The 14,252-nt window shown below is 37.5% G+C and overlaps 1 protein-coding gene across 1 annotated transcript in view; it reads left to right on the top strand.

Annotated features, from left to right (window-relative positions):
* Positions 1-14,252, top strand: part of DACH2 (dachshund family transcription factor 2) — a 145,048-nt gene that overhangs the window by 85,108 nt on the left and 45,688 nt on the right. The window contains exons 6-7 of the mRNA XM_009996602.1: positions 4,388-4,523; positions 6,192-6,272. Coding sequence (XP_009994904.1) covers positions 4,388-4,523; positions 6,192-6,272 — 217 coding nt within the window. The remainder of the gene's footprint in view (positions 1-4,387; positions 4,524-6,191; positions 6,273-14,252) is intronic.

Below are 14,252 nucleotides of genomic sequence, written 5' to 3'. Positions count from 1 at the left end.
GGTCATCAGCTCTGAACCTTTCTCACCATAGTTGAAAATTCTAGTCTATATCTAAAGACAGTAGAATTCCCATTTTTCCTTCCTCTGGTGAATTCCAGCTCTCCTGCCACTGCAGAACCCTGTAAAGTACAGAAGCACCTCAATTAAATATGAAATATCAAGACAAATGTCTGAATAAAATATCCAGGACTCAGAGAAACTTCCAAAACCTGCTTGTCAGCAGTGAAATGCCATTAAATCCTCTAGGAACTCATTAATAGATTAACATTTGGAAGAGTAATTACAGCTAGATTAGAACTAAGAATAAAGAAAAAGAAAGGAAAATCCAGCAGCATCATTTCTCTAAACTCTTGACACAAAATGAAGATCAATACTACAAAAAAAGAAGAGCTAAGGAATTAAGGTCAAGATGATTATGTCAAAAATAGGTAAGCTGTTCATATATATTTCAAATGAAACTACAGTGGATTCAACTGTTGTGTTTCATATTATTTGTGTGGGATACTGTCTTACTGGGGATAGAAAAGGAATATTGAAGTGAAATCAAGGAGGTATCTGGAAATTGGATGAGTTGACTTCAGTGCCATTAACCTAAATCACAACTAAAATTAACATTGTCAGGCATTGTAGCTACATTTTCTGAGCAAAAGCAAGACCCTGATTTTTAGTGAGACAGAAATATATTGCCCTTCAAAAGGATTACATACTGCAGAAGTCTTTTTTTGGGAATTTATGTTACAGCTCTGTAAAGGAAAGAGAAAAGATAACATAAAATAGATACTACAGTTAGATAAATAGGTGAGATCTTGAGAAATGTTTCCATTTTTTGGTAAAATTCTCACCATTTGTAAATTTTATTTGTATAATTCATTGCATGATAACCTGGAATATGAATCTTGCAAATGTATAGAATAGGAGGGAATACAAATGGAGAAAATACGAGTTTATTTAGAAATGTTTCTCTCTTACTGGGAGTGTACCCACTGCAGAAGCAGGCAGCACAGCAGTGTGCTGCGGGGAGCTGAGCTGTTCTCCAGAGAAAAAAGAGACAACACATGAAAAGCAACAAGGTTGTAAAATACATAGATGACAAATCAAATGAAGTCATCAATGTGTAAAAAAAATGTTAAGGTTTTGGAGTTGCCATTTTCCTATCTAGATGTCCTCATTGATTTGTTACAAATACTGTTAACCCTGTGTTTGGAAAACAGTGAGGACATTATCACTTGTGTTCTCATTTGTAATAAAATAGATTAACTTGCTGTGAAGTTTTAACTAGGCTGAGACACAACAGTAGCTACCTAATGAACCAGAGCATATTGCTGTTAAGTAGCTAAATAGATGCATACTGATTACAGGACTGAAAAATGGATCTGTTTACTTGCAAAAAAAGTCTGTTCTTAGTGTTACTCATTATACCAGGGGAAATTCAACATTACATTTCCACACAGACATTTAGAATTAGAGGATTTCTCAATCCATATGCAGTCTTACATGATGATACTCCGTCCTTATTTGTAATACATGATACAGAGAAAATTTCAGCTGCTTTGTTGCTTACAGGGAAAAGTGGATCTTCCCTGTAAATGTAAATGTTTGTAACTGGTAAGATGTTAGATGACATAATCAACAAATTATTTTAGAAAGTGATTCACTGTGTGTTTCAGAATGACAATGCTGTTTGACACTTTTATTTCTGCCTGAACATTTCCAACTCAGACCCTAAGGTTGTAGCAGAGATTTTTATAGCAAGAGACAATGGGAAATGCAGGAACTTGAAAACTTTGCCTTTCCAAATCATCAGCTTTTGAATTACTCAGATAACTCCCATTTAAGATGACACACATGGCTGTTTGTGTGATATCTAAATGTTAATTCATAGTCATATTTGTTCATAGGTTTGTGGCAGAACAGTTGGCATGTCCTTTCCTTGGTATTCCTTTTCATGGTTGCAATAGACAATGAAATTAACTTAAACTAGGTACTCTTCTGTAAAAGTAATTGTTTCAAAATGATATCTTAATTGTAAAGTGAGTACTCTTCGTGGTAAAAAGAGAGGAAACAGTGCCAAAGAGGATTTTAAAAACTGAAACACAGGAAAATAAAATTACCAGCAAGAGTTTTAGCCTGCTAGCAGTAACCTACTTGGAAGCTGTGATTTGTACAAAAGTAAAAACCCCAATATTTATAATTGCATGTAGATCATTCATCACTTATTTAGGAGAGTGCTACTTGGTGCAAGAATGTGACTTTTTAAGTAACTTAATAAGCAGCTTATCCACAGAGTAAGTCATGAGTCTGTTACTCTTCTGCTCACCTCAGCTTCCTCTAAGACCACTCTTTTGGAGACTGAGAAGAAAATACAGGAGACTTAAGGCCAAGGGCTTTGACATCTTTTCCCCAGAACTTGAAAATTTGTAAATTTGAAGACATTCAGTTACCAACATTTTAAGAACTTGTGACTCAATGAGATTAATTTCTATCAAAACTTCATAACATTTTAAATTGGCATTCAAAAATACTGCAATTAAAAGTCTTCCTTTTAAGTTTTATTAGTAATTGTATGTTCATTAAGTAACAGATAATTAGTGAAAGCAGATCCATTGAGGATTAACAGCTATGTAATAGATACACATCTGTTACATGATGGAGGCTCAGTTGTTATTTAATGTACAATAACTATCATCTTAAAACCACATTCAGTGCTATATTTTGAGCTGATGTGGTTAGAATAGGCAAATGCTACCCCTTGCCATTAGGAGGATCCACTCTCAAGTTCCATGTGCATCATTCTCAAATGTATCTGTAAATATGAAGATGAGTTTCGTTTCCAGAGACAGTTTTAATGGATAACAGAATAGTCTTAAAAATGTCGACCTTCCTGCCAGAGTCATTAGTCAATTGCCCTAGTAAATTATGAACAGAATATTATGCTAACTATTTATAAGGGAAAAATTATTAGAATCTACCATCTTCTTCCTAAAGCTATAGTATTGATTTAGGATAACAAAAACTGCATGAAAAGTTCAGCTGCTGCTGAGTTTATTTTCAAAAGCACATGGTAAATTGCCACCAAGTAGCCAGATTGCACACTCCTAATGAAACATCTCAGAGAATAGGTTAGAAAGGCAGAAACATTGCCAAGTTCCTTTGAGACAGCTTCCTCAGATTACAGTGTGTAATTGTGATTTTTAATGAGGCGGGGGCAATAGGATCTCCCTTTTGAAAAAAAAGAAGGTAATATTTCAGTTCTGAGTTTCCACAGGGAGCAGCTGATTGCCAGAGATGAGGGCATCAGCAAAGATGCAATTCTGGATTTCTGTAAATTCAGACATCTTGTGATTAGTGTCTCTCCATTGGAACTACACTGTCAAGGACCTGTACAGAGGATTAAAACACAAAAGGGATTTTAAAATAAAAGAATATCTAGAGTACCCCAGGTCATGATCTGTCCCTTTTAGAGGATTCTCTTTTCTTATTAGTCCTGTGAACAGAAATAAAGGGTACTGGAATTTTCACTTAATTCAGAAAAAAATACACATTTGGAATCACTGGGTTGGAAGGGATCTCAAGTGGCCATGTAATCTCTTGCCTTCCTCGAGACAGGATGAATTATTGCTTATGCCACACTTGTCTAACATGTTCCTAAAGATTTTTGCTGATGAAAACTGCATAGCATCTTCAGGGAATCTGCAAGTATAGATACACAGAACTGCAGATTTCATTTTGCTATTTTTTTTGTCATTTCTGCTCCTTTTTTTCTCCTTACCTAAAGTACTATGGGTGTTTATATTAGACCTTAATATCAGAGTTTTGTGTGCAAATGTACATGTAGGGATTTGCTAGTACATTGTTATTCTTGTTAGCCAGGGGTGTTCTTCATGCAAATGTGAAGTTTTTACTAGTGCCACAAATTTCAAATTCTGCCTAAGCAGAATACATTGTAATTTATTCAGGTACAGATTCTAGTGAGTTTACAAATTTGACTCATGTAGTGACCGTTTAGACCAAATCTGAATTATTTGAATTGTGACTCACCTATGTCAATTTTACTATCTGTAGATCAGGAGCAGTCAGTGAAAAGAACATGAAAAAAAAACCCTCTTCATGTTCCATTTTGTGAAAAAGTTAGAAAATAAAATGTTACCAAAGAAAAAAAAAAGAGGTGGCACATGCTGTGTCATGACCAAAGGGATGCCCAGATACATTGCATGCAGAAGACTGCTCTTCTCAGCTGGAGGAGGCTATACTGCTCTTTTGATGTGAATTTCCTTTATCTCAGCAAAACCACTTGTTATTGCTCTTCTAACCAACTTTGTTTTTTCCTTAAACCTCAGTGAAGTTCGTGAATCAAATTGCACAGACCTTGTTTTCTTTCTGTTTGAAGGAAAGGATTCAAGACAGCCCTTCTCCAGCTCCATCCCTAGAAGACAGCCAGCGGCCTGGGAGCCACGCTTCCTCCCACCAGAGCAGCAGCGTGTCCAGCTCGCCCTCCCAGTTGGACAACACACCAGACAGAATTGGTTAGTGCTCTGCAGTCTCCCCTTTGCAGTTATTGACCTCAAGAACTTTTAAAATTTTTTGCTGCCAAGCTCAGGAGAGCACCCACTTGCTAAAAACCCCCAGACAGTTCATCACTATCGTTTGTTTAATTGGTTTCCTCTCTACCCAGAGCCCAGCCCCCCAGATTCATTCTGTGCCAGTACCCACCCATGCACATACCACCCCTTCCCTGGTGCCAGCATCTCTTGTTGCTGGAGTAAGAAGGTGCTTCTGAAGGCACCTGGAATTGAAAAACAGCAAGATAGCTTTTTCCTCATATGTATGTCAGAAAAGTCACAGATTGCATGATGGCTTTTCCATCCCCAAAAACTCCTCATGCCCACACATCCCCTCATCAGCATGAGGCTGAGGGCTTTTCCATTTTTTTTGGTCTCTCCACCACAGCTTCCACAGCCTCTGTGTTATCGATCTTGTGTTTAAAATGCTAATTCAGTCTAGAGGAAGCTTGGATCTTATTCTTGCTGCTTCCAAGAGGGATCTAGGGCAAGTCCATTAACATCTCTTCACATCACTGTATGTCAACACTGTTGTCTTCACAGTGACTGTAGCCTGTGCATGCATTGCTGAGCAAGATTTAAACTAGAAAAACAGTGCAGTCCATGTAAGCCAATGTAGACTTCATTCCCATCAAATAACTACTCGGCTGCTTTGCTGGGATGGTTCAGTTTTGCCTCTGGTCCCTTAGCAGAACCATGGCACTACCTAGCACAGATGGCTCTACACAAACTAGTGAGCAGAACCTGCACTACTTTGTCTGAATGTGCACATGCCAGGCAGGGACTAGAAAGTAGGTTCCCTTCAACTTTTTCATATGTATAGGAATATACAGGACAAGAAGTGTAACATCTGTAGCCACAGTGAACAAGGGACTTTGGTCCTCACTGTAGCATTTAAAAGCTGCTCTCACTTGTTTCATTAATAGTAGCAACACACACTTGCAAGCTCTGGGCTCCAGACATGGTGCTGGAAGTTTTTTAAAGAAAATGTTATATATACACTTTGTATTTATATAAATATTTTTTAACAAGTGTTATTCACTGAAATAAAATTAAATTTTGTACTAGGTTGATTGCAGAGAAGGAAATGTTTTAATAAAATAAGAACAAAGAAGGCATCCTGAAATCTTAAATGCCTTTTACTGATCTTGCAGGTGTTAAAGAATTTATTTCAACACTCTATTGGTTTTTCACTGTCACCTATCAATTTGGGTTACTATCTATCTGTAGTTTTTATTAAGCTTTAGAGATAATTACTAATGCTTAAATCCTTAAATGTGTTTTCCTCCAAAAATATTTCTGTGAAGTGCTTTTCTAATTAGTTAATTTGAGCATTTTATAAGAAATCACATTAATCTCAGTAGCAATTTGGGTTTAATCTTGGTATCTTTCTTTAATCAACTTGAGCAAATTTGCTTTTTGCTGCGTATTTTACTTGACTTTCAGGTGCTGATCTGGGACAGTGAAATGGTTGATTATGGACAATAAAAGTGGTCAATTGCTTTAGAACTTATGTAAGGCTTATGTTGTTTATACAAATGTTAAAATACCAAAATATTGACAAAAAGGAAATATTTAATATTTTCCTCCTTTCTGACATTGTTATATAGCCTTGTACTCTGTCTTTTTCAGCTATGCTGACCAACAGCAGGGAAGGAGAACTCATTGAACAAGAAACTGGGACCAGCCTAAAAAAAATACAAAAGGAGAAAGGTAAAATTGCAGACTGTTTTCCATCTCAGGCCTTTACTTAAACTTATAATGCATTTTATTCCTTTTTCTCATAACTCTGCATATGCAATGGTATAATGTTAGAAATGTAAGAAAGCTAAGTACCTAATTGTAATGAATAATGTATCCAGTGAACTTACATGGCATTCTCCTTAAGAAGTGTAAACAATCAGAAATTTGCTTCTCTCTGTTTATATAGCATGTAGCTAATATTTTGGCAGCCTGTTGACTCAATTACTTAGGAAGTACCTAGCAAATACTTGATTAGTCTCATGGCATTGTTTCTTTGCCTCCAGTGAATGTGTGTGCAGGTTCACCTACATAGCAGCATCAGAGTAGGGAAATAAGCCATTTTTTGAGTCTAATAAAACTACATTAGCTCACAAGTGAGAGGCAGCAAAGGAAGAAGTGACATTTGGCCCAGAGTGATTGTCCTGTAGGCAGGGACTTCCCTCCTCTGCTCAGTTCTCCCTGCAGTGATTGTTGGCTGATGGGGAAGGTGAATGGGTTGGGGTACACAGGTAAGCCCTGGGGGGTGTTATAGTGACAGACAGCATGTGGTTGCACACAGAGAAAGAGGAAACCATTTTGTTTCCTGGCAAATACAACAAAAAAAGAATTTGTATTAATAGGCGAGAGATTTTTTTCTGGCCGTACGTACAGAAAGCACCATACACAGAGTCCCTGCAAAAAAAGTGAAGGGATATAGTTAAAGAAGTTAAAGAAAGCTGAAGGTAAGTGTATAATGGAAAAATACTGCAAAGGTAAATACTGAGGGACATACTGGAGTTTCAGAGTGAAAAATATGTGAAGTAAAAGAAAGAGAAGGAAGCAAACACAAGAGGAGACAAGGTAAGCTAAATATGCTTTTAAGTCTATTGTAAATATGACAAAAAAAATCAAAAAAGAGAACACAGACTGATTTGTATTGTGATTGAAGTGATTCTAATGAATATTCTCAGAAAATGAGAAAGACAGGTACTGACAATTTTATGAGTGTTTCAAAAGAGAATTTGTAGGCTCCATGTGCCCTTTGGTTCCAGAGGTAGATAAAATTATTGGAGCAGAGTCATGATTTTGAATTATCAGATCCATGCCTTAGACATCTGTGACTGATCCAGTCATGGGTACGAAGAGCCTGAAACTTTCTCCTTATATTTTGGGTTTTCTTACTCAACTCTCTCTCTTCTTGAAAGCAGAGGAAGATGGTTTCTGTACACTGGTTTCTCTAGGCATTTAAGCACTTTCCTCATGAACCCCAAAAGAGCCCTTTTGTGTGCAATTCTGAGGTAATTTTCTGTCTGGATCATCATGCTTAAATCTTTCCCTCTTGACTCCTGTTGGCATTTATGGACCAACACCAGAGGCTAAGCAGTTACCAGCCATCCCTTCATTCCTGAGATTAGAAAAGTACTTTTCTGAAGTAATTACATAGGTGAGTGTTTAAATCGGAACGTGTAGTTGATTTTAACTTTGTTGCACTGTGCATGGTTTTTTGCCACCTGCTTAGTCATTTTTCAGCAGATCAATCCAATATCCTGTGGGGCTCTAAAATGCAAATGTTGGAGTTGTTGGTGGCAGCAGTCCTGTCACTCAGGATGGATGAAGGAAGGTACAGTTTAAGAATCAAAAATGACAATTCAGAAACACCAAAAAGCATGAAAATCATTTAAACCTCACCACCTGTGGACCCAATTCCCAGGCTCCTCTGTTCATTGAACCTTCCTTGTAACATGTACAAAGTCACAAAGACCTGATGATGTTTTGTGTGCCATAATTGCCTTAAGATTCAAGTTGTAGAGGTTTATTAATTTCCTGGTCTACATTTTTGCGTAGTTTTATTTATTTACAATTGATTATGTACAAAGAAATATGTCTTTGTACATGTGTACAAAGCTTAAATGCATAAGCTTAAATGCATTTTTTAGGATTAAGTTGGCGTTCAAGATTAATTTGCTACATCAGAAAAAAGAACTTCCAAAACAATTATAATTTTAAAGATGGAGTAAGGTTTCTGGTTTTCTCTGTGGTCTGCACAGGTCAGATTTTTCTCTGGAAACAGGCAAGCCAGGAATTATTTTTTGTGTCAAGTAAAGATTAATTTTCAAGTAATCCTGTGGCTCCAGAACTGAAACCTTTTGATGACATTATAATGGGACAAATGCTGAAATTTTCAAGGCACCAACACTGTATATCCAACAATCCCAAGCTTATTTTGCCTGTGGCAGTGTGACAGACCTGTACTAAGGTCCTATAGGAATCTGTTTTATGGGGTGCAAGCACCCAGAAATTGGTGGACATCCCCAGTAGGACAGAGTCAGTGCTGTGCTTCTGACCATCCCCAGCCTGTGTGTGCTGGGCTTTTCTGTCACCCCTTACAAGTGCTGTTATCCCTCAAGGATTTGTCTCACACCTATATAGATTCCTTGTTCCTAATACAATTATTATCCTCCTCTGTATAATTATTTTGGGCTCTGGTGCACCTCTGACATGTTGAATGTTTTTCATAGTCAGATGTGGACAGTCACCAAAGAGTGTGATCTGTGCTGTGTTGCTCAGCAAAATTTAAGTGTATAATTTGTATACAGAAGGAGCTTTGTTTTTTCAAAATCTGCCATTGTTTTTACTAAGGCAAAATATATTTGCCATGGAAAAGATTTTCAAAGTTATTAAGAAGGAATGTAGTTAAAATAAAAGTATCAACATTTATTAAGTATGACAAGTAAGCAGTTTATACAGCCGTGGCAAACATATGTTTTCACATCTGTTTTGAGTAATATCATCATGATTTTAAAAATGATTTATAGCTCTGCAGGCCATAAAATGCCAGCTTTGCTGTAAGTTGGAAGTTTTCAAACAAGAAAGAAATTATTGAAGGCCTATATTGAACATGGTTTTCCGTTCTACACCTTGATGTAACTTTACAAATCTGAGCACTCTATAATCATTAAGATACCAACAAATGAAAATTAACTAGAATCATTTAGCAGTAGTAGTTCTTATGTGAAATCTTAGCATAAAAATCAATAAAAGTTACTGTAATTATTATAGGTGTTTACTCTGAGAGCCCTCAGGATACACAATTTTTGTTTTCCTTGTCCCATTTTAAGTGATTTCAGCAGCAGACAAAAATGTGCTACTTTGTTCTCATCAAAGTAATTTCAAGGTAATTAGGACTGAAGAGAATATAGCTTAATATAATAGTTTTTCTTGAAAAGACAGTGAATGTGAGGTTGTTCCAGTTTTGTTGAGCTGCTTGCATATGTTGGTGGGGCAGAATTTACAGAAATAGTGGTTGTTTCAGCACAGAGGGGTTAGAGCCCATACAGACCATACCTTTAAGCTTTATGAAGGAGAAATGCCATTAAATCTTGATTACTCTGCATCCTTTCATCATCCTTTTAGAAAGCATGGTCAGGCTTAACATTAGAGGACAAAAAAGTCAAACCTCTATAGGTCTGCAGGTTTTTTTTTTAATACAAAGGACTTGATTATATTTTTGTCAAACATCTCTTACAGTTGTGGTGCACAAGCATTTTTCTTATGCATCCATATCAGGGAGGGAGTGCAAACTGCATGAAGACTAATCTGTATGTTAGAAACACCCCCCCAGAACATAACCCCTAATGTTTACAGAAACTTAAACACAAGTTCTCTCTGATTCTGCTCACTTGATATGTCTGGTTTTAAGCAGTCACATTTTACCTGCACAATTGCTCACAGAAACAAATTTTTAAATTCATCTGCTTCAGCATATATCCTGGAAAAAATCTGTTGTATGGGAAATGATTGTGTTTGACACAGCCCTGGATAGGCTTTATAGAAACCTCCATAGGAATTAGGAATTTTGGCATCAGAAAGGTTAAATGAGCCAGAAGAGAATTTGGCCATGCCTTCCAGTCGGATTGCAATGCTGGTACAATTATTCTGTTTGACTGGATGACAAGAAATATTTCAAACTCCTTGGGTAGGATGGAGTAATAAAAGGCTCTTGCCACAGAAATCAATGGGAATGGTCAGCATATCTTCAGTGGGAGCAGTTTGTCCAAAACTTGGCATTTTCAAGCTCACTTCTCCTGCTGATGCTGGTGGTTACTACTCCAGAGAGGGAATGGTGCACACTGGCTGCACAAGTTCTGTGCCTCCTGGAGCCCTGGTGACACCCAGGCACATGCCAGCACTGTCCCCTGCTCTGATTTTCACCAAAGGCAGCAGGACGTGAGGACCCCAGGACCCCCCAGGCTTGAGCAGGTGCTCACAGGGGAGTTTGGTGCACTGGAGCTGCACTCCACCCAGAGTGAACCTGAGTAGCATTTAATGGGAAAATTTCATAGATGGCCAGTATCTTCAGACTTAGCCTTGCCTCAAGCAGTCTTTGAGCAGAAATGAAGATTTTGTTGAGAATGTTATTTGCTTGAGTTCCCCAGAGCTGCTGGATACTGATGCTGCCCTCCCTTAGCTGTCTGCATCTTCAGAGTATAAGTCTGGGCTCAAGGACTGTGTCTCTACTTTCCAGTAGATGGTAGTCTCCAAACAATTGCATCTGCCAATTGTCCCTTTTTATTTTATTAAGGAACACCTTTCTCTTTGTTCAAGGAAATGAGCATTGTGCATCATTTCTGCCAGCTGAGTGAAATATTTTCAGATTGCCAGGGTCTATGGTAATTAAAGAATAGCTATTTATTGTATTTCATTAGTGGAAAAGAGGTTTTATGCTGTTTAAATTAATCATTGCCAAAGGATGGGGTGACTCATGATGGGAAGGGAAGAAGCAGGTGCAGAACACCTGAAACAGCAACAGGCCCTGGTGGTGGGGGTGTCCTCCAGACACAGGACTTCTCAACTATTAGTCTGAAAGCATCCAGATAGAAAGTACAAGGAGTAAGAAAGAGAACTATGAGTATGAATCTCGACAAGAAGAGATGTACACAAAGTGTATGAGAGGTGCCAACACTGCAAGTTGCTGGTTCTTTGACCTATTGATACTTGCATGTTGCAGATATAATGAGAAGAAAGCAATTTTCTTCACAAATGTGTACATGAGGCTCCTCTTGAGATATGTGAAAACCTGCCCAGATTCAAAGTCAAGTTCCTTTTGGTATCTAAGCGTGAATATTAAAGACCCAGGTGTCATTTCTTAAGCAGTGGATGCAATAATACATGGGTTCAAAGGTTACAAAATTTCTTTTTCTGAAAACCTTGACATGCACAGTGCAAATGTTCACTCTCAAGCAGTCTTTGAGCAGAAATGAAGATTTTGTTGAGAATGTTATTTGCTTGAGTTCCCCAGAGCTGCTGGATACTGATGCTGCCCTCCCTTAGCTGTCTGCATCTTCAGAGTATAAGTCTGGGCTCAAGGACTGTGTCTCTACTTTCCAGTAGATGGTAGTCTCCAAACAATTGCATCTGCCAATTGTCCCTTTTTATTTTATTAAGGAACACCTTTCTCTTTGTTCAAGGAAATGAGCATTGTGCATCATTTCTGCCAGCTGAGTGAAATATTTTCAGATTGCCAGGGTCTATGGTAATTAAAGAATAGCTATTTATTGTATTTCATTAGTGGAAAAGAGGTTTTATGCTGTTTAAATTAATCATTGCCAAAGGATGGGGTGACTCATGATGGGAAGGGAAGAAGCAGGTGCAGAACACCTGAAACAGCAACAGGCCCTGGTGGTGGGGGTGTCCTCCAGACACAGGACTTCTCAACTATTAGTCTGAAAGCATCCAGATAGAAAGTACAAGGAGTAAGAAAGAGAACTATGAGTATGAATCTCGACAAGAAGAGATGTACACAAAGTGTATGAGAGGTGCCAACACTGCAAGTTGCTGGTTCTTTGACCTATTGATACTTGCATGTTGCAGATATAATGAGAAGAAAGCAGTTTTCTTTACAAATGTGTACATGAGGCTCCTCTTGAGATATGTGAAAACCTGCCCAGATTCAAAGTCAAGTTCCTTTTGGTATCTAAGCGTGAATATTAAAGACCCAGGTGTCATTTCTTAAGCAGTGGATGCAATAATACATGGGTTCAAAGGTTACAAAATTTCTTTTTCTGAAAACCTTGACATGCACAGTGCAAATGTTCACTGGAAAATTCAGAGGTATTTTTATATTTGCTATCCTCTGAAAATACTAGAAGCACAGTGCTCTATTCTTGGTAAAGACTTTTTCCACAAGTTGGTTGTCTTTGTTGTTAAATTTAACCTGCAAGTGAACTGGCAACTGTTAAAATGGTGGCCTAGGAGCACATGTGATCTTTCAGCAGTCAATCAATAAAAAGACCAAAACCCAAACACATGAAATGATGACAAGCTCTTATTAACACTTTGATTTAGAATGTATGTAAATAAAAAATAATAGCAGAGCTTTACTTTTTAAAGTGTCTAGACTCAGATCACAATGATTTATAAATACAAGAGCAGTTATGCAGAATGGCTTATTCCATTCTTAATTTTGCATTAAGTTTATAGTAGAACTTTAGTTGCAGAATAATTTTTAAGAATGCATTTTTTCTGAGTAGTAAAATACCTGCTTCATCATTATCTTGGCAGCTGGACCAAGACAGTTTCTTTCATTGCTATATAATTTATTTATATCTTTTTATTTATAAGATTTCAGTTAATTTGCTGTATATTGCTGTATAAACACAACAAATTATGAGTCTATATAGATGTGCTGAAATAATGAAATTTTCTTTACTGAAAAGGCTTTGGACCATTTTGTTTTTACTAAGGTATTCAAGTAAATCCAAGGAATAAAATGATAAAAAAGAACAAAGTAAGATAGAAATAAGGTAACTACACTACTCTCCTATGTGAGGTTGTCTCTTCAGAGTTTACCATTTCTACTTTTCTTTTAATACTGTGAATTGAGTTGTAGGCAGGTCAATTTAATTGAGCTATATTAGATTTGAAATGCATAAAAAGGGGAGAAAAATTGCTGATTGGCACCCAGTGACCTAAGAAACCTTTCGGATTAGGCCCAGGAATTTTTTCCTTAGAGTTAACACTTGTATTAAAACTGACCCTGTGAATTTTCTGATTTGTGATACCTCTGATGAAAAGTCATTAACCTGCAAACTGGAGTTGGTGACATTCTTAATGTCTATGAGTTATTAAATACGTTTGCTTTCAGTCCTCATTACGAGCAGTAAAACCTGAGCAATATGCATCCTGAAAGGTTGCTGAATGGTTTCTGATGGTACAGAACACCTGGCCATGTCTGGGAATGTGATGGCAAGGGTCGAGCATCCCCCTGCCTGTGCTCTGAGCCAGCCATGAGCACCAAACCTGCTCTGAGAAACTGGGCATTTGTGTGCCCAAGGGTGTAACTATGCATACATGTAGGGAAGGAGTATGTTCTTTCTGTTTGAACTCATTCAGTAAGTCTTGGACTGCCACTGCTTGAAATATTTGTTTGTACAGACAGTGCGTGTTACTGAAAAAACCATGTTGTTTCTAGCAAGGACAACAAAGACTACCATCAAACACTTCAAGTGCTTAGAAGCCAGCAATTGCTGCTTTCAGTACAGGTGTCTGTTATAAGCAAGATGTTTTGGGCATATTTCATGCCTTTGATTTAAGCAAAAGTGAACAGATAAAAATTTAAATTAATAGCAAAAAATTATTAATTGGTGATTTTGAAAGTTTTGCAGTTCATTGAAGCTGCACTTCATAAAATTGCAGGCTTCATTTCCAAGGGTTCCTGACAGTGAGGTGGGCTTCAGAGGGTGTCGTGTTGCCTGTAGATGGATGTTCTCTCAGTGAAATGTGAGTGACATAGTCACAGCTGTGGCCCTGGCTCCTGAACCTTAATTTCAGTCAAGAACAGAGAGGACCAAAAATGATCTTGATTGTGACAGCAATGTGTGCTCCTGCTGTCAAAGAGCAAGTCTGTCCTTTATAGCATCAGTGGACTTTGCTTTATATAACCTGATTTCCAAAGAAGAGACAGCTCCAGAG

The sequence above is a fragment of the Chaetura pelagica genome, unplaced genomic scaffold, assembly GCF_000747805.2.
Source record: "Chaetura pelagica isolate M959 unplaced genomic scaffold, ChaPel_1.0 scaffold103, whole genome shotgun sequence".
Lineage (NCBI taxonomy): Eukaryota > Metazoa > Chordata > Aves > Apodiformes > Apodidae > Chaetura > Chaetura pelagica.
Note: the sequence above shows the minus strand (reverse complement) of the source record. Positions and strands in the feature narration are given on the sequence as shown.